We start from the raw sequence: 21,089 nt of genomic DNA, 5'->3' as shown, positions 1-21,089 counted from the left end.
GTTAAAGGTCTGTTTGGGTTTTTTAAGCCTAGTACCTTAAAGGATAAAGTGTTAGGAAGTATCGTATAGAGTTCAGTGTGCAGCATACAAGCCAGAAACTCCACCATAAGGAGTTTACGGCCGTAAACACCTCCTTGGCCGTGAACTCTTCCCTTCACATGAGATATTCCTTCATTTTTCACCTTTTTCTCACACTTCCATCTCAAGAACTCGATTTTCTCTCAAGTAGCATCAAGAACTTTCATCTTGTTCTTCAATCTTGTAAGTAATCTTTCCATTTTCAAGTTGATATTCTTCTATATCTAGTGAAGATTCATGTTTTCATCCATGGAATCATTCTTTTTGGTTAGATCTTCAAGTATTCACACTTTCACTAAGAACACTCACTAGTTCTTGGACCGTGAACCCCCTCCCAAGCTTCAAAAACGTGAGTATATCTTCTATCTCCTAGTTAGGCTTGTTGAACTCTTGATTCTAGCCTTAGATCATCATAAAATACATGAACATCAAGGGTTTACGGCCGTAAACCTTTTCATGGCCGTAAACTCTTGTGTTGATGGATGTTTGGCCCTTAAACTCCCTTATATTCGAGCCTAGAATCGAAAGCACTTGTTGAATGCTAGTTAGGACCATAAAACACCTCGTTTGCAACTCCTCCCATGAGTGTACGGCCGTAAACTCCTTGACCGTACACTCTAGGGCCGTATACTCCCTTAGGCCGTAAACGCAATGGCCGTAAACTCCATTGTGTGGCCGTAAACCCCTTAGATGCAATCCTTTGTGATTGTAACACTTCCATATAAGTGTTTCCTAATTCCTAAGGTGAATCTCTATCATGATTAGTTGCTTATACACTAATTATATCCATATATCCATATATGTATCATTATATGCTTATTAGGACCCGTTTGTGCTCGAGGCTTCACTTGACACTTAGCATCCTACAATCGATCTTACTTTCATATCACTCACTACAGGTGAGTTCATACCCCTTAACTTATCTTTAAAATGATTTTAAATGCTTTTATGGGGGGAATACAAGTAAAACTATTATAGTTATTATATCAATCACATGTGATTAATAACTATCAAACAAGTGGATTTTCTTACACTTCAAACCGTTTTATCAAACAAACTCTTTAAAACACTTTATAGACTGATATCAAGTCATCAATAACCATTCAAATGGTTAAAACCCTTTTTATATGCTAAACTCTTTATTAAACTCTTTTAAACTTATATATTGTCGAAAAATCATGTCTATATAGATATAGTTATATAAGTAAGGTTGAAAGGACTTAGGACTGATAACTCACTTTATTTCCTGTTCCTTGTCTGGTTGTGGACTTAGGGTATCCGGTTATTTGTACGAGTGTCGTTTGAATCTTAGTTATATATTATGTATATTTGTATAGATATAAAAGTTCTTACATCAGTTCAACACCTTTGGGTAGCAAAGGTGTACAAACATACTCAGTCATTCAAACAACATTCTAGTAAACTATAATAGGTATAGTTTAGAGGTTTACTACTCACTATTTCTAGTACAATGAAACATATAAGAGTCAGTTCATTCATGAGTCAATACAAAATTAATATTATGAGAAACAGAAAGAACATACTATGATGAGAAACTAAGAGAACATACACTACACTATACAAAGAGAACATACTATACACTAGAACAAAGAGAACATACAATACACTAGAACATACTATACAAACACTAGAATACTATAACATTAATGTGAGCCACTACTTCATGGCATGGCAATCTACTGATGTGTCACGTTTTGTAACCAGAGTCTCCTGGAGGGAGAGCGTGAATTTGTGTATAGATCTATACGGGACTGACCGTCCTACACCTTGCTGCTAGCTACAGTGGGACCTGCAGGTCTATGGGTGACGAATCTCATACCATTTCGACGTCTTTGATCGTCTTGTTTTACTAGTTAATCAAGTATGGTTACAATCATATCACATTTTACCTTAATTAACAATCTGGTTTAAGGTAGTTAGTACATTGGTAGTTACTTATATATAATACTACAACACATCTTAAATTTCCCATTGCATTCACATTGTGATCTTCTCACATAATCGGTAATGTAAACTATATTTGGTAATGATAGTTATACTTGGGAAAGATACACACTTTTACAAACAAACAACATACAGAACATTTGGGCCTTGGTAGAAGGCTACTTTTTAGTAGAAAATATAGGATTTTCTAGGAGATACAAACATTTACTACAAACACTTACAAACATTTACATCAAACATTTACAAACACTTTCATACAAACAATAACACTAAAATACTTATGAGCTCACCAGCTTTAATGTTGATCTATGCTTTGAAAATAACTTGTATTCTCAAGTCACCAGTAGACAGGTACCGATGACCAGGTTTTGAGAAGACGGAGCTTTCAAGACTCGTCCTTATTTTGATTATTCATTTTTGGTGTCTTATAAGCTACATAACACACTTGTATTAAAATTATATTATTAATGCAATGGATGATGTTGTTGCCTGTTTACTATTACTTATTGTTGTGATACTGTACATGACGTCCTCCGCCCCCGAACGTTTCCATCGTTCCGGTTTGGGGGTGTGACACTTACGCATCTTCAAAATGTTCCCCGCTTTAGAACCATAAACCACATTCTCAACCACTTAATGGGCTAATAGATCACGGTTGGATGTAGTCGCAGTGTGAAAGACAAAGGAAACAGAGGATGCGCCCAATGGGGGCACTTTAAATCACCAATGTAGACCATAGTGCACGAACGAAAGGCGCCTCTTCACACACTATGATTCCTACATTTTTCAGGCTAATGTGTATAGTATGAAATAGGGTTTTGCAGCACGGCCTCCGGGAAAACATTTGGTTTCAGAGGCTTCCCTTGTACTGTCCTTTACAGTTTACCATCTCATCGTCATAGCCTTTTCTCACCAAAATCAAAAATAAAATAAAATAAGAAAATTCTACTTAACCTAAACCTAAACCTAACAACTTAAATCTTCAATCTTGAACTTCTGTTATTTGATCTTCAGCCTCTTTGTAGCTCGATCTTTTGCCTTCTTATTTCTTTCTTTCTTTCTTTCTTTCTTTTTTAACTAAAGGTCTTGAACTTGGATTCTTGTTCTTCTTTTTGTGTTGCTCTTTTTCTTCATTTTTCTTCTTTGTTTTTTTTGTTGCTTTTCTTTAATCTTCTTCATTGTTTCTTTTTGTCTTCACTTTTCCAATTTCTTCATTTTTCTTTTTTGAATGTGTAAGGAATTTCACCATGTAACATAAGATGGAGGCTAACATGAACACCTAATGATCATTGACAATGTGCCAAGATCAACTAAAAAGGGTGGGATATGACACAAAAATGGGTGTTACCGAAAAAACTTGGTCCCAAAAGATGTGAATTGGTGGACCCACTTCAAAGTTCATCAAGCACCTCAATGTAAGGTGTGATGAACAAAATCTATCTAACTATCTACTCTAGACCCCTAGAAAAATGATAACCTATCTTAAAAAGGTGATGAGAATCTAACTAAGCAAGGCTCGGACGAGACTCGGGAGTACTAAGGGGTATTCCCCCCAAAACCAAGATGCGAGTCTTCAATGTCTTCAAAATACCATACCGGGATAATCTTTGCTCGCACACATCGGTTTGACCAACCACATCCCTCCACACCTAGACCCAATAAAGCTACATGCATCTGACCCCCACACAAGCGGTCTCAAAATGGTCTATGAGGCTCAAAACGTGTCCCATTTATCCAATACAAGGAATTCCATATCAAGACCCGGGACCAATCTATGATTCAATACTTATGACTCGGCGCTATGGTACCTGTAGGGATGAGAAGACAAGAGAGAACAAAAATGCATGAACTTAAACTAGAATGCATCTAAAAAGTATGAAAATTAGAAAAGAAAGAAACAAAATATGCAATATTTTTTTGAAATTTTTATGCAATTTTTATGAATGACCTGAATGACTTACTCTAAATGCAACAATATACAACCTAAATGCAATCAAAAATAAAATATAAGAATACCTCACCCCAAGCTTAAAATTAAGCATTGTCCTCAATGCTTAGGATGAGAGTAAGGAAGGATCATACCGGGATCAAGGTGGAGGAGGCCCGCGAGGACGGTAACCGCCTTCGGGCTGAAAATGATGCCAAAGATCCTCCATGTAGTTGTTGGTGCGAGCTTGCTGCTCCTCGATGCGCCGAATGGCTGCTGTGTTTCGGTTGCCCTGGAGGCGTAAGGCAGCAAGCTGAGCGTATATATCAAAAGGATACTCGGATTCGGGCTCGCTGTGTTGTTGATAGTGCTGGTACTCATGGTATGGCTCGAAGTGTGCTCCCGAAGGCTGAGCATAAGTGGGTGGCGGCAATTGTCGGATTGGGAGGTCATAATGGTCTTCGGCCTCAAATGGGCTACCAACATGGCCAATGTCTACCTGCATGTCATCATCATCTCCGACATCATCATCATGTAATTCTGCAGGCAAGAACCAGGTTTTGGGATCGCTGGTGGTAAAGGTGGATATGCTGATATTAGGTAAGGTGTAAACTGATTCCTTGGCATGATTGAGCCAATAGTACTGACGATTGTTGATAGGTGCCAATAATTCCATTCGAGTGATAGCGAAGCAGTCGAGGAGGTGGAGAGGTGGGTCATCCACTGGCACATACTCGGACTAGGGAAATTAAAGGCCCACACCCAAACCAATTAGGGTAATGAGACCTCCAATGCAAATGTCGTCAGTGGTCTTTCGTGCGGATGCTGTCAAATTTATCCAAGAAAAAGGTGGCGAAACCGGGGCATGACCAACGGTTGCTAGTCATGCAATAGAGGAAATATAGCTCGACTGTGTTGATTTGTCCCAACTCGTGATGACCAACGATCGAAGTTGAAAGGATCCGGTGAGCGATTCTCCAACAAGGGTGGATGATGTAAGGATCTTTTTGTCGACTTGGATTGAAGTTTGGAAGACTGGTGATCTGAGTCCAAAACTCTACTTTCGGCCTGCTCTTGAATTAAGTCCATTAATAGCTATAGATGTCGGTGTTGTTCATATCGTATGTGCCCATGATAGTGTTGAGGGTGTCGTATGTGAGTCGGTGCTGCCGACCTTGGAGTCTAAATGTGAGCACCTCGTCTGTGTCATTCCGTGCATAAGTGGAGAGGAACGCAAGTATGGGTTGCGTGTATGTGCGCGCGGAGAGATCTAGGAAATCTTGCCAACGTATGTTGAAGAACAATTGTTGCAAGCAATCTTCAAGGCCAAGGTTGATCATCGACTCCTGGTGGTAAAATTTTGTGGCTCGGATCACACGCTTTTGGAGGTTGGACTTGAAATGCTTGATTTGTGCACTAATGAGGGTAAGGTTGCCATTACGATCAACATGGTTGGTGGACATTTTTTTGGTTGATTGTGATGATTGACCTTCACGGGAAGAACCATGAGTCGCATGAATGATTTTGTTCTTTCCCATTGTACTTGTAAAGAGAACCTAGCAAAGACGAAAACTTGGCCAAAATTATCCCTCACACTCGCCTCACACCAATCCAATCAATTCAAAAAAAATAAAAAAAAACCGGGCAAATACTCCAAACTTGCAATTTGGAAAAGTTCAATGCAATGCAATCCAATCAATTCGAAGCAAACTAATTCTAATCAATGTAATGCATAACATAAGTCTTGTGAAAATTAGAAATTGAATGCAATTAAATTTAAAGTAATGTACCAAATTCGAGTGTCGAATCCCGAAAAGAAAACCGCTAAAACCGCACCCCAAGCTTGAATTTGACCCGCAAGGTTGAATCTTTTGAGTCTCCAGTGAGAAACAAAAATGTTGAAATTTTTGGTCAAAGGTAGTGGCGGCGGCGACGGGCGGTGGCCGGCAGCGGAGCTAGGGTTCCGGCGAGTGAAATCTGCCCAAATTGATAGTAGATCGGTGTAGTTGGAAGTATTTGGTGAAGAATGCCCCAAGAAAAATTGGAATTTGATGGAAGGTGGTGGCGATATCGAGCTTTGACGATTTTCCGGCGAGGGAGAGTGATGGTGGCGGGATTGCTGTTTTCGGTAGTAAAAGGGTGGGGGTGGTCGGAATTAGGTGGGGACAAGGTTGGATGAGAAGCGTCGGGGTAGTAGCGGACGGAGGAGGCAGTATCGGCGGGATGGCGATTTCCGGTGAGCTACGGTAAGGGGACGAATGGTGGCGGGATGGGGCTGCCGGCTGGAGAAGAAGAAGGAAGGAGAGTAGCGACCGACGAAAGGTGATGGCGGGGTTGGTGGCGCCGGCGGTTGCGAAAACAGTGGCAGCGGAGGGTTGGAGATCGGAAGCGGTGGCAGTGGCTTTTGATCGTTGGTATTGTCGGGAGGCACAAGGGGGGAAGGGGGGGGGGGGGTCTGACGGTTTAAGGGGTTATAAGGGTGGGTTTTAAAAGGGAAGGTTATTGTGTCGAAAATTGGGTCGGTTCAAGGTATGGCTCGGGTTATCGGGTGGGGCGGTTCGGGTATGGCTCTTATGGGATGGCCGCGCAAGGGAGATGGAGTTTTCTTCTAAGCCGCGCGAGAAGCTGCGAGGGTGGAGTTAGGCCGCGTGCACTAATCAGATGCAACCCATGTGGGAGTAATTTGGAGCTCGGAAATTGCACGGCTGGGTCTGGGTCGCGCAAGTCTTGCGCAGGCACCCACGCAAGTTTTTTTTTTTTTTTTTACTAATTTCAATCTTAGAAATACCAAAATTTCAAACAGAGATTATTAAAATTATGATGCATTTATGTAACGTCTTTTCCAAGACATAGCCCCGCTTCCGTCAACCTTCGTAAATCAGAGTTTCCAATGTTACGTTGTCAAATTCTCCCGTATCAAAGCCTTCATAAAATGGTTTCAAACAATGCCCATTCACTTTGAATATTTGATTCGTTTCCAAACTCTTAATTTCAACCGCACTGTGTTCAAACACTTTTATAACAATAAAAGGTCTGTGCCATCGAGATCGCAACTTTCCCGGGAATAGCTTTAAGCGTGAATGATAAAGAAGGACTTTTTGGCCCGGAATAAAATGTTTTTGAGTGATGTGCTTGTCGTGAAACGCTTTTGTCTTGTTTTTGTAGATACTTGCGTTTGCATAAGACTCATTCCTCAACTCTTCGATTTCTTGAAGTTGCATCTTACGGTGCTTCCCGGTTTCTTCAAGATTGAAATTACACTTTTTAACCGCCCAATATGCCTTATGTTCAAATTCCACCGGTAAATGACAAGACTTTCCATAGACGAGGCGGAATGGAGACATACCAATTGGAGTTTTGCAGGCAGTCCGATACGCCCACAATGCATTAACATCAAGCTCCAATCTTTTCGTGTGGTGTTGACTGTCTTTTCAAGAATTTCTTTGACTTCTCTATTTGACACTTCGGCTTGGCCATTTGTTTGTGGATGGTAAGCGGTTGATATCCAGTGTGTGACACCATATCTTTTCATCATGGCTTCCATCATTTTGTTGCAAAAATGAGTGCCCCTGTCACTCACCAAGGCTCTCGGTACACCATATCATGCAAAAATGTTTGACTTCAAGAAGTCAATTACAGTTTTGGAATCATCATGCCTTGTAGCCTTTGCTTCCACCCACTTTGAGACGTAGTCAACCGCCAAGAGTATATAAGTATAACCAAAAGAAACGGGGAATGGGCCCATGAAGTCGATTCCCCATACATCAAAGATCTCACAAATGAGGATAGGGCTTTGAATCATCTCGTGCCTCATGGATACGATTCCCATTCTTTGACATCTATCACAACTCTTAAAAATTAGATAGGTATCTCTTGACATTGTTGACCAATAGAGTCCACATTATAGCACCTTTCACATGGTTTTGTTTTGACCAAAATGTCCTCCACATGCATACTCATGGCAAAACTTCAAAATTGACTCGACCTCATTTTGATGAACACACCTCCGTATTAGTTGATCCAGACAATGTTTCCAAAGATAAGGGTCGTCCCACATGTAGTATTTGGAATCACTTTTCAACTTGGCTTTTTGGTACTTGGAAAATGCGTAGGAAATTTCTTTAGTAACCAAGTAATTCACACTATCCGCATACCAAGGAATGGTGTTTGAAATGTAGAAGAGGTGTTCATCCGGAAATTCATCAAGAATGGAAGAAGAAGAACCACCAATATTCAACCGACTTAAGTGATCCGCAACTTGGTTTTCGGCACCACTTTTGTCCTTTATCTCAAGATCGAACTCCTGTAGAAGAAGAATCCACCGAATTAACCGTGGATAGGCATCTTTCTTGGTCATTAGATACTTCAAGGCCGCATGGTCGGAGTATACAATGACTTTCATTCCGAGAAGGTATTGCCGGAATTTCTCCAAGGCAAAAACAATGGCTAGAAATTCCTTCTCGGTGGTGGAATAATTGGCTTGAGCATTATCTAAGGTTTTGGAGGCATAGTAGATAACATGTGATGCTCTGCCCTCCTTTTGAACTAAGACCGCTCCAATGGCAAAATTGCTTGCATCACACATAATTTCAAAAGGAAGCTCCCAATTTGGAGGTTGGATTATTGGAGCTGAGGTGAGCAAGTCTTTAAGTTTGTCTAAGGCCTCTTGACATGTTACATTGAAGTCAAAATCAACATCTTTTTGGAGAAGGAGGCACATCGGTCTCGTGATCTTCGAGAAATCTTTGATGAATCTTCTATGGAATCTCGCATGGCCCAAGAAAGATCTTACTTCTCTAACACATGTTGGGTAAGGAAGTGTTTGTATGACATCAATTTTGGCTTTATCAATTTCAATTCCCTTTTTGGAGACGATGTGTCCCAAGATGATGCCTTGATTGACCATAAAGTGGCATTTCTCAAAGTTTAACACCAACTTCTTCTCAATGCACCTTTTCAAAATCTTCTTAAGGTTATCCAAGCATTCATCAAATGAATTGCCATACACGGTGAAATCATCCATGAACACTTCAATTATATTCTCAACGTATTCGGAGAAGATGCTCACCATACATCGTTGGAATGTGGCGGGGGCATTGCATAATCCAAATGGCATCTTCCTGTAGGCAAACGTGTCGAAAGCGCATGTAAAAGTTGTCTTGTCTTGATCTTCTGGTGCATTGGGTATTTGATGAAAACCCGAGTATCCATCGAGGCAACAATAATGCGATTTGCCCGCCAATCTTTCGAGCATTTGGTCGATGAAAGGAAGAGGAAAATGGTCTTTTCATGTGCTTGAATTCAACTTTCGATAATCAATGCACACTCTCCATCCATTTTGAACTCGAGTGGGAACCATGACGCCTTTGTTATTCTCAATGACCGTGATTCCCGTTTTCTTGGGAACCACTTGAACCGGACTAACCCATTTAGATTCAGAGATTTGGTAAATCATGTCCGCATCAAGGAGCTTGATTATCTCTTTCTTGACAACGTCCATCATAGGAGGATTTAATCGTCTTTGAGATTCCCTCCTAGGCTTACAATCGTCTTCCATGGGGATCTTGTGAGTGCATACATTATGACTTATCCCCTTGATGTCCGCTATTGACCACCCCATGGATTCTTTATGATCTTTCAAAACTTCAACTAATTGGTTTTCTTCAAATTCTTTCAATTGAGAAGATATGATCACCGGGAGAGTTTCGTCTTGACCGAGATAAGCATACTTCAATGGCTAGGTAAGACTTTTAATTCAAGTGTGGGTGGTTGGATTATGGAAGGGGGCATCTTGTTTGGAGAATGAGATAGGGCAACTTGAGAAACATCCTTCTTTGTGGAATTGTTAACTTCTAAAGTCTTCACAATCTCTTCAACTTCGAGGTCCAATGTATACGTATCCAATTTTTCTTCAAACTCTCACAATCGAGACTCATGTTGAGCACCATCTTCAAAATGTCTCCATGTGATAACTCGAATAGTTCTTGGGTGATTGGCTCAATCACATCAACTCGATACAATGGAGAAATGCTGCTAGGGTGAAACATCCCAAAAATACAGTCCAAAAATTTCGTTTGAAAAACATTATCAAAAACTATAATCATCCATAATCAAAAGAAAACCAAGTGTCATGTAGCTCAAAATCTCATATCAAATACTGTATCAAAACCAAATGAGAAAATATCAGAGTCTCAATCAATCCCAGACTGAACAAATGGTGTGTGCACTACAATCTTCCCGAGCTCCTCTTTTGAAAACTGAGTACCTAAAACCAAAACTGAAAACTGTAAGCACGAAGCTTAGTGAGTCTCCCCAAACTACCACATACCATACAATAACACATATTGGGCCTTGCCCACTGCATCGGGCCCGCCCAGCATCGGACCGAAGTCCGGACTAACTTGGGCCCCGCCCGGCATCAGACCGAAGTCCAGAATATCTTGGGCCCCGCCCACTGCATCGGGCCCCGCCCGGCATCAGACCGAAATCCGGATAAACTTGGGCCCCACCCACTGCATCGGACTGAAGTCCGGAATGTACTGAACATAACAAAACATAAACATATAACATAATCATATATACTACATCGGGCTTGCCCGACATCGGACCGAAGTCCAGAACATATAACACATAACACAAACATGCGTGAGTCACAAAGACAACAAGCATACATTGCTACTTCTCGGGATTGCCCCGGCATCGGACCGAAGTCCAGAAAACATAACATATAACATGAAGCTAAACCACTGCATCGGGCTCCGCCCGACATCGAACCGAAGTCCGGAAACATACAATCTACATCGGGCTAACCCCGGTATACTACACTACTAAGCGGGCCGGCATTGGTGCCTTAAACCCATTCCTACTGAAGGGAAACTCACCTCAAACTGCTGAAGTCCTGCTGATAAAACCCTAGTTGCTGGATGACAGATTCCCGAATCTGTCAACATCAAAATAACACCCAATTAATAATTGGGTTCTAACACATATCCATAAGTCCATGCTTGGGTTAAAAGACGACTTTACCCCCTAACTTTGCTTGACTCAAGCTCAAGGCCCAATCCAAAGGCCCAAAAGTCTAATAATGGACCAAGGCCCAACTATGGCCCAATTTTCCAAATTGGGCCCAAACCTCTACATGGTCTTGCCTTAAGGCCCAATCTTTTATTCTTGGTCCGACTATTGGCATTCTAAGGGCCCAATACCATATAACCATCAAGGTCCAAACTATGGCCCATCTATGGCCCAATTTTCTAAATTGGGCCCAAACCCTCATATGGGCCTTACCCTAAAGCCCATCTAAATATTCTAGTCCATATAATCATTCTTGGATGGCACATTATTGGCCTAATTACCAAAACCCAATAGAAAGGCCCAACTTAAGGCCCAAGTGAAATTCGGGTTTCACATAAAATGACGATTAGGCTTAAGTGTTTCTCACTTAACCCATTAAGGACTTACTCCATTAAGTCCTTTACTCTACTAGATAAATGATATGGATTAATTTGGGCTTAATACACAATCTAATCCCAATGGCCCAAAGGTGGGTCCCAATATGTCCAAGGCCCAATGCTCACAATTAGGGTTTCCACCCAAACATGGCCTAATAGGCCCAAAATTAATCTTTAAGCCTATTAGGGTTTTGCTAGTGGGGAACCACCCACTACCACCTTGGGTAGTGGCGGTCAATGGGGCTCACGGCGGCGGCCACCACCTTACGGTGGTGGTTATGGTTCTTTTCATTACTCTTTTGCTAATTACAATTGCAAGCTTTTAATCCACAAATAAACACACACACTAACTACTCTAACACACACACATACACAACCACCCTAGTGGTGGCCGGCGGTGGCTCGTGGTGGCGGTGGTTGTTCTTGATTTTCCGGCGAGACAAGACACACACCATAAAATACGTCTCTTGCTCGGGAATGCACACGACCACCCACTTCACGGTGGTGTAAGGAGGTCCGATAGCAATAGCAGCGACACAACGGCGGCAACCTCCATTGCCAATGGTGGTGGTGGTTCCTGTCCAAAGAAAAATAACACATACTACTTCGCACACACAACCACCTTTCACGGTGGCTGTTGGTGGCAGAAACAGTGATAATGGCGGCAGCCACCACCTTGAGGTGGTGGTGGTGGGTTTTCCGGCCTAAAGCAACTCATACAACAACAACAACACCGCCATTAACCTATATGCCAGTCGTACATCCGCCCAGCCACCTTCCATGCGGCTGACACTGCCGGAATGTCGTGAAAATGGAGGCCAAAAGCCACCGGTGGCAGCAGTGGCGCACCTGACGTCGCACACTCACAAACGGGACGGATGAGAGAAGAGAGAGGTGAAGATGGTCTTACCGGAATATTTTGACCGTCGACAGCCCATTCTTCGCTGTTCACAGCTCCACTCCGGTCTCGGTGGCTCTTCGGGCTTCCCTTACGCCTCCGGCAACGGCAAAGAGGTGGTGCTCGCCGGCGAGGCAGCAGGTGATGGACTCGACAGGCGGCGGTTGATTGACACTTCGTCGGTCGGAAAACGAGAGGGAAGCGGGAGTGGCAGCTGAAGATCTCACAAGACGGCTGAAACATTTTTTGCATGTTTAGGGTTTCATGTCTCCAAAATAACGGGAGGAAAGAAGTGACGGGTTCATCCCGTATCCAATTCAAACTTGTACGCTATAATCCCATTATGGTCCCTCCCCATCAATTCTTTTTCAATTGAAGTCCAAAAGTTACCATACAGCCCTCCACTTTGTGAATTATTTGCAAAACTAATCCGAAAATTATCTTTTAACCCTTTCTTCCATAATTCCTTTCATAATAAGTTTCGAAAATACCAATTAACCCCTACTTCCAAAATTGAAACAATTAACCCTCGAGACCAACACCTTGCTATATCATTATGGATTTTAGGGCCACTATTCTTTAAAAAAATTTATCTATTTATTTATTTAGCAAACGGGATGTTACAACTCTCCCCCACTTAGATTAGATTTCGTCCTCGAAATCATTCCTTACCATTCCTTACACACCAGACAACTGGAACGACATGGCCACAATCCTGAGCATAACCCGAGCCTTCCCAGGGCAATCAAAAACCATCCCTCGCAGGGTTCTAAAACCCGAAGATAAACGAATTCCTTGCATTATGATCACATTAGTCAATCTAATTCTGAAGTCTCTATATGGCCTGAATCCTAAACAAACCGCCCATATTGAATCATTATAGCTGAATCCCGCTGCGAGTGACTTAGCAATACCCAGTTACCCATCGATACCCAAAATCCTATAATGCTAATATTGCCAAGAATATTGGGGTGCTGGCCTCCCATTTGGTTCATTTCGATCGGGTACTATCCGGAATACTGGAACTGCCTGGAACATTGAACTACCCGAAACACTGAACTGTCTAAAACATTGAACCGCCTGAAACACTGAACTGTCTGAAACACTGAAATGCCTGGAACACTGAACTGTCTGAAACACTGAACTGCCTGGAACACTGAACTGTCTGAAACACTGATATGCCTGAAACACTGAACTGTCCGAAACACTGAACTGCCTGAAACACTAAACTGCCTGAAACACTGAACTGTCTGAAACACTGAACTGCCTGAAACAGTATAATGCGCCCTAGCTGCCTTCCAAAATCTACCAAGACCTACCTGGTCTCAACTTGTCCAACGAACATCTGAAATACTCGGTTCCGACCCAGTTACGGAGCCAAAGTACTCCCTACTTAGTCGCCCACACGACTTCTGAACGAAATCCTTCTCTGGAACTAGTTGGCACTAGCTATCATGCCACTGCGACTCTAACAACTTTCTGATCTAACCGATCGAGTCCATGCATCAAATCCTGTCATCATCAAATCCAAGACTAAAAGTGATTGCTACCTGACCAATGGTAGCCTTATCTCACACGTCCTTAAGCAGTCAATTACTTCCCTGATCTCATTACTGTAGAGACGCTCCTACAGTCTTATCACTAGCTCAACCAGATCTAGTCCATCTGGGTAATTCCGAAATCCAATTCGTAGATTTCCCTATCCTTACTGCTGCACCCGAAGTGGTGGGCATTATTGTTCCTTCCGTGTTCTAACAACACGCTCATGTCATCTACCAACCTAGTGAATGCTACGGCTACACCTGTAGTCTCACGACACTCTATCACTATCTGCCAACCTTGTGAATGCTACACCTACACCCGTAGACTTACAACACTTTCCCATACTAACTGACTGCTAGTGAATGCTACGGCTACACCCATAGACTTACAATACTCCAACACTATCTAGTTGCTAGTGAATGCTACGGCTACACCCACAGACCTACAACACTCTAACAATATATGGCTGCTAGTGAATGCTACGGCTACACCCGTAGACTTACAACACTCTATCACTACCTGGCTACTAGTGAGTACTACAGCTACCTGCTCAGACTCACAACACTCTATCACTATCTGGGTCGATCGCGCGTTTGACCCAACTCTCTACTGAACTCATGTCCTGACTGGAATCCCCAACCTGATTCCCTAAGGCCTGCTATCACACGACCCTGCTGCATCAGTACCACACCCATGCCCATGATCGAAGTGTCACAATAAACTACGAAATCATCTACACCCTCTGGCAGGGTAAGAATCGGTGCCTCGCACAACCGCTGTCTGAGAGTCTCGAAGGCTGCCTGCTGCTCAGGCCCCCAACGAAAGGCCACCGACTTCTTGGTCAGTCGGGTCAAAGGAACTGCAATCTTGGAAAAGTCTCGTATCAATCTCCGATAATAACTGGCTAGACCCAGGAGGTTCCGAATCTCAGTTGGAGACCTCGGAATCTCCCACCGCATCACGACCTCTATCTTGGCCAGATCAACAAGAATACCCTTCTGGTTGACAAGGTTCCCAAGAAATTGCACCTCGCGCAACCAGAACTCGCTTTTGGAGAACTTTGCAAAAAGCCTCTCCATCCTCAGAGTCTCTAGCACCTCCCTCAGGTGCTCCTCGTGCTGCTCCTCAGTCTTGGAATAAACCAAGATGACGCTGTACTCTCCCAATCCTATAATTGCTGCACTGATTCTGTCCCTGCAGGCCTTTCAAGAGTTGTTCTGAAATCTTGGGTCTCCTCCCGAGACCCTTTAATATATAACAACTGATCTGATTCCCTTTTCCCAATGTGATCCAAGTCAATATCTCACTCTCGTACTCTAGAAGTCATATCATTCAGGGTCTCCCATCCCGAGATACTCAGGATCTCCCTGCTATCATTATGCAGTATGTCCTGATACTTTATCTTCTTCAATTCCTCATCTGCTGCATACTGCGATACCAACTAAGCTCTCTCCCGAGACTTGGCAGTGATCTCTGCCATAGTCTCAGTAGTCTGGAAGAGATCTAATAACTCTCACGCCAACTGTTGCGCCTTAATCGCTTGGCAAACTCTATGTGGAATCTGGTCGAAAAGTCATCCCATGACATAACATCAACCGATTCACCACTCAACTCACAACCAACCTCTTCCTATCAATCGCGTGCTCTGTACTTTAGGAGACAGGAAGTAAATCAGATCTTGTCCCCTTCGAGACAACAGCTGGTACGAAAAGCGTTGGCGACAACTGCCAACCATCTGCTGCTAGTAATGGGGTCCCTAGCCCCATGATAATCTGGAACTTCACAAGCTCTGAACTCCCGAAGCATCAACGTACGGGTCCCTATCATGACTGCAATCTCAGTGCAGAATGCACTCGGCCTCTCATCAAAAATCTCTATAATGCCCTCCTTGATCGTAGTGAGGGTCACAGGAGTCTGGTCAATGATACTGCACGAAATTTCAAATGGAATGAACTCCCTCATCTGATCATCGAGATGCCCGGCTACAGAGTCCGATCCTGATCCCTCGTCGACACCAGAACTACCATCTGGTCTACCACATAGCATCACTATACTCGGTAATATACCATCACTAACATCACAATACTCATCAAAACCCGAGGGATCTTACACACTACAAGTTCCATGGTCTTATCCCAGCCTTCCTTGATTCGAGTACAGATCCTCTGCTTTCAGTAGTACGGGCCCATACTACCTTCCACATCTATCCGTACTTTCCTCAAGAACTGCCTTGACTCCACCAAGTCCCTTCTACTGCTACTGCTCTCTATTACTCTCATCCTAGGTTTGCCCTAGGGTAATCACCAACTCACTCTCCCCCATCAGCTGCATAAGAAGTCCCTGCTTTCTTCCCCTAACTAGCTCGCGAATACTATTACATATTACTCAGACTAGATAATTCTTCGAATAAGAGATCCTACCCTACAACGGTTGGACTCAAACAAGAGCTGCGAAATAGGGCTAGACCTAACCTTCTGAAATTATTTAGTCCTTGCAATATGTAACTTAACATATTCGTTTACTAGTTAGAAAAGATAACTAGAACTCCTAAAAGCACAAAGCAAGCAGCATTCGAGCATTGAGTGCATATAATCAAGCATATACTAATCAGGCTATCATACTGACTAATATATACTAGCATGCAGTTTATAGAGCTGAGATACATATAACAGGCATATAAGGCATCCTTCCTAGATCCTTAGTCCTAACTAGCATGTAATTCTCATAAAGCCGATACACATATAATAGGCACATAAGGCATCCTTCCTAGATCCTTAGTCCTAAACTAGCATGCAATTCTCATAAGCTGATAAACATAACATAACATCAACTTGTATGGGTAATTTGGGAGTACTTACTTGAGCTTGGCTGATTACATGCACCACACCCTTTTCTCTTTTTCAAAATTCTTTTCACTTTTTCTAAAACTCTTTTCTTTATACTTTTTCTAAAATTGTTTTCAATTTCTCAAAATCCTTTTGTAAACATTGTTTTTCTTTTGAAAACTTTATACCACTTCCTTAGTTTGAGTTCAGACACACCCGAAAGTGTGCCCGAATCCCTCAAACAAAGGCTCTGATACCAACTTGAAACATCCCAAAAATACAGTCCAAAAATTTCGTTTGAAAAACATTATCAAAAACTATAATCATCCATAATAAAAAGAAAACCAAGTGTCATGTATCTCAAAATCTCATATCAAATACTGTATCAAAACCAAATGAGAAAATATCAGAGTCTCAATCAATACCAGGCTGAACAAATGGTGTGTGCACTACAATCTTCCCGAGCTCCTCTTTTGAAAACTGAGTACCTGAAACCAAAACTGAAAACTGTAAGCACGAAGCTTAGTGAGTCTCCCCAAACTACCACATACCATACAATAACACATACTGGGCCTTGCCCACTGCATCGGGCCCTGCCCGACATCGAACCGAAGTCCGGACTAACTTGGGCCCCGCCCACTGCATCGGGCCCCGCCCGGCATCGGACCGAAGTCCAGAATATCTTGGGCCCCGCCCACTGCATAAGGGCCCCGCCCGGCATCGGACCGAAATCCGGCCAAACTTGTGCCCCGCCCACTGCATCGGACTGAAGTCCGAAATGTACTGAACATAACAAAACATAAACATATAACATAATCATATATACTGCATCGGGCTTGCCCGACATCGGACCGAAGTCCGGAACATATAACACATAACACAAACATGCGTGAGTCAGAAAGACAACAAGCATACATAGCTACTTCTCGGGATTGCCCCGGCATCGGACCGAAGTCCAGAAAACATAACATATAACATGAAGCTAAACCACTGCATCGGTCCCCGCCCGACATCGAACCGAAGTCCGAAAACATACAATCTGCATCGGGCTAACCCCGGTATACTACACTACTAAACGGGCCAGCATTTGTGCCTTAGACCCGTTCCTACTGAAGGGAAACTCACCTCACACTGCTGAAGTCCTGTTGACAAAACCCTAGCTGCTGGATGACAGATTCCCGAATCTGTCAACATCAAAATAACACCCAATTAATAATTGGGTTCTAACACATATCCATAAGTCCATTCTTGTGGTAAAAGACTACTTTAACCCCTAACTTTGCTTGACTCAAGCTCAAGGCCCAATCCAAAGGCCCAAAAGTCTAATAATGGACCAAGGCCCAACTATGGCCCAATTTTCCAAATTGGGCCCAAACCTCTACATGTTCTTGCCTTAAGGCCCAATCATTTATTCTTGGTCCAACTCTTGGCATTCTAAGGGCCCAATACCATATAACCATCAAGGTCCAAACTATGGCCCATCTATGAAAATTGGGCCCAAACCCTCATATGGGCCTTACCCTAAAGCCCATCTAAATATTCTAGTCCATATAATCATTCTTGGATGGCCCATAATTGGCCCAATTACCAAAAACCAATAGAAAGGCCCAACTTAAGGCCCAAGTGAAATTAGGGTTTCACATAAAATGACGATTAGGGTTAAGTGTTTCTCACTTTACCCATTAAGGACTTACTCATTTAAGTCCTTTACTCTACTAGATAAATGATATGGAATAATTTGGGCTTAATACACAATCCAATCCCAATGGCCCAAAGGTGGGTCCCAATAAGTCCAAGGCCTAAATGCTCACAATTAGGGTTTTTTAAACTCTAATTTGGGTTTCCACCCAAACATGGCCCAATAGGCCCAAAATTAATCTTTAAGCCCATTAGGGTTTTGCTAGTGGGGAACCACCCACTACCACCTCGGGTAGTGGCGGTCAATGGGGCTCACGACGGCGGCCACCACCTTACGGTGGTGGTTATGGTTCTTTTCATTACTCTTTTGCTAATTACAATTACAAGATTTTAATCCACAAATAAACACACACACTAACTACTCTAACACAGACACACACACAACCACCCTAGTGGTGGTCGGCGGTGGCTCGTGGTGGCGGTGGCTGTTATTGATTTTCCGGCTAGACAAGACACAGACCATAAAATACATCTCTTGCTTGGGAATGCACACGACCACCCACTTCACGGTGGCGTAAGAAGGTACGATAGCAACAACAGCGGCACAGCGGCGGTAGCCACCATTTCCAATGGTGGTGGTGGTTCCTGTGCAAAGAAAAATAACACATACTACTTCGCAATTAATAAATACACACACGACCACCTTTCACGGTGGCTGTTGGCGGCAGAAACAGTGATAGTGGCGGAAGCCACCACCTTGAGGTGGTGGCGGTGGGTTTTCCGGCCTAAAGCAACTCATACAACAACAAAAACACCGCCATTAACCTATATACCAGTCGTACATCCGCCCAACCACCTTCCATGCGGCTGAAACTGCCGGAATGTCGTGAAAATGGAGGCCAAAAGCCACCGGTGGCAGCAGTGGCACACCTGACGTCGCACACGCACAAACGGGATGGAGGAGAGAAGAGAAAGGTGGAGATGGTCTTACCGGAATATTATGACCGTCGACAGCCCATTCTTCGTTGTTCACAGCTCCACTCCGGTCTCGGTGGCTCTTAAGGCTTCCCTTACACCTCCGACAGCGGCAAAGAGGTGGTGCTCGTCGATGAGGCAACAGGTGAAGGACTCGGCAGGCGGCGGTCGATTGGCACTTCGTCGGTCGGAAAACGAGAGGGAAGCGGGAATGGCGGCTGAAGATCTCACAAGACGGCTGGAACATTTTTTGTAGGTTTAGGGTTTCATGTCTCCAAAATAACGGGAGGAAAGAAGTTACGGGTTTATCCCGTATCCAATTAAAACTTGTACGCTATAATCCCATTATGCCCCCCCCATCAATTCTTTTTCAATTGAAGTCCAAAAGTTACCATACAGCCCTCCACTTTGTGAATTATTTGCAAAACTAATCCGAAAATTATCTTTTAACCCTTTCTTCCATAATTCCTTTCATAATAAGTCCCGAAAATACCAATTAACCCTCTACATCCAAAATTGAAACAATTAACCCTCGAGACCAACACCTTGCTATATCATTTCGGATTTTAGGGCCACTATTCTTTAAAAAAAATTATCTATTTATTTATTTAGCAAAAGGGATGTTACATAAGGTATCTCATTGTTTTAAAAATGTTTAAGTGAATGGTCTCTCCATCAAACTCCATGGTGATTTTCCCATTATGAACATCAATGATCGTGTGAGCGGTATTCATGAAGGGTCTTCCAAGAAGAATCATAGATGACTTGGAAGGAGTCTTCTCTTCAAGTTCAATGACATAGAAGTCCGTGGGAAATACTAGTTGATTGCCTTGCACTAGCACATCCTCCAACACGCCTCTTGGAAATACACTTGACTTGTCTGCTAGTTGAATGATTACTCCAGTTTCTTCCAAAGTTCCAACATTGAGAGATTGAAAAACCGAGTATGGCATTACATTTATCGAGGCTTCAAGATCTAGCATGGCACTTTCAACATGCAAATCAACGATAGTGCAAGGGATAGCAAACATTATCGGGTCCTTGCATTTGGGAGGTAGCTTCTTTTGGATAACCGCAGACACATTTGCATTGACTTGAATCTTTTCATTTGCCTTGAATTTCCTCTTATTGGTGCACAAATCTTTAAGAAACTTGGCATAGCGAGGAATTTTCTTTATGGCATCCAATAGTGGGATGTTGATTTGGACCTTGCGAAAAGTCTCAAGAAACTCTTTCTCTTCTTTTTGTTTCTTTGAGGAAGCCAACCAGGAGGGAAAAGGTGATGGTATGACCAATGGCTTTATTGGTTTGTTGGAAGAGTCGGGTTGGTCAATGTTGGGCATAATCGGGTCCTTTGGTGTAGCTACAACTTTCGGAGGCTCAACAATAATAACTTCATCCTCTTCTTCTCTTGAAACTCTTTTAGGGTTGCTCTCTCCAAGTGTTTTCCCACTTCTCAAGGTTATTGCACTCACATTGGGGTTCTTCTCGGTTTGAGATGGAAGTTTACCCCTTTGTTCCATCTTGTTGAGAGAGGTGGCCAAGTCTCCAATTTCTGCTTGAATGTTAGAGAAGGTGTTCTTGGTCTTTTGTTGAAATTGGGTTTGGCTTTGAGCAAGAGAAGTAACAAGTTCTTGAAGGCTCATTTGATGGTTACCACTTTATTGGCCTTGTTGATGAGGTTGTTGGTAATTTGGAGGGGGATGAGATGTTTGGGGATATGGAGGTTTTTGTGATAGGTATTGAGAAAATTGGGGTCTCATCATAACATGTGGTGGGTTTTTCTTTGG

General features: G+C 42.9%; 1 protein-coding gene across 1 annotated transcript; it reads right to left on the bottom strand.

The window, feature by feature from the left end:
• Positions 1-19,922: 19,922 nt before the first annotated feature.
• Positions 19,923-20,642, bottom strand: LOC145168417 (uncharacterized). The gene has a single exon (XM_079087237.1). It carries the CDS (start codon positions 20,640-20,642, stop codon positions 19,923-19,925), a length of 720 nt encoding a protein of 239 aa, XP_078943363.1.
• Positions 20,643-21,089: the final 447 nt, after the last annotated feature.

Source organism: Lactuca virosa, chromosome 4 (genome assembly GCF_052849685.1).
Source record: "Lactuca virosa cultivar CGN04683 chromosome 4, Lactuca_virosa_CGN04683_v6, whole genome shotgun sequence".
Taxonomy (NCBI): domain Eukaryota; kingdom Viridiplantae; phylum Streptophyta; class Magnoliopsida; order Asterales; family Asteraceae; genus Lactuca; species Lactuca virosa.
Note: the sequence above shows the minus strand (reverse complement) of the source record. Positions and strands in the feature narration are given on the sequence as shown.

Excerpts from the sequence above, each read along its gene's own strand:
- LOC145168417 (XM_079087237.1), bottom strand. The coding sequence starts at position 20,642 with ATGCCCAACATTGACCAACCCGACTCTTCCAACAAACCAATAAAGCCA.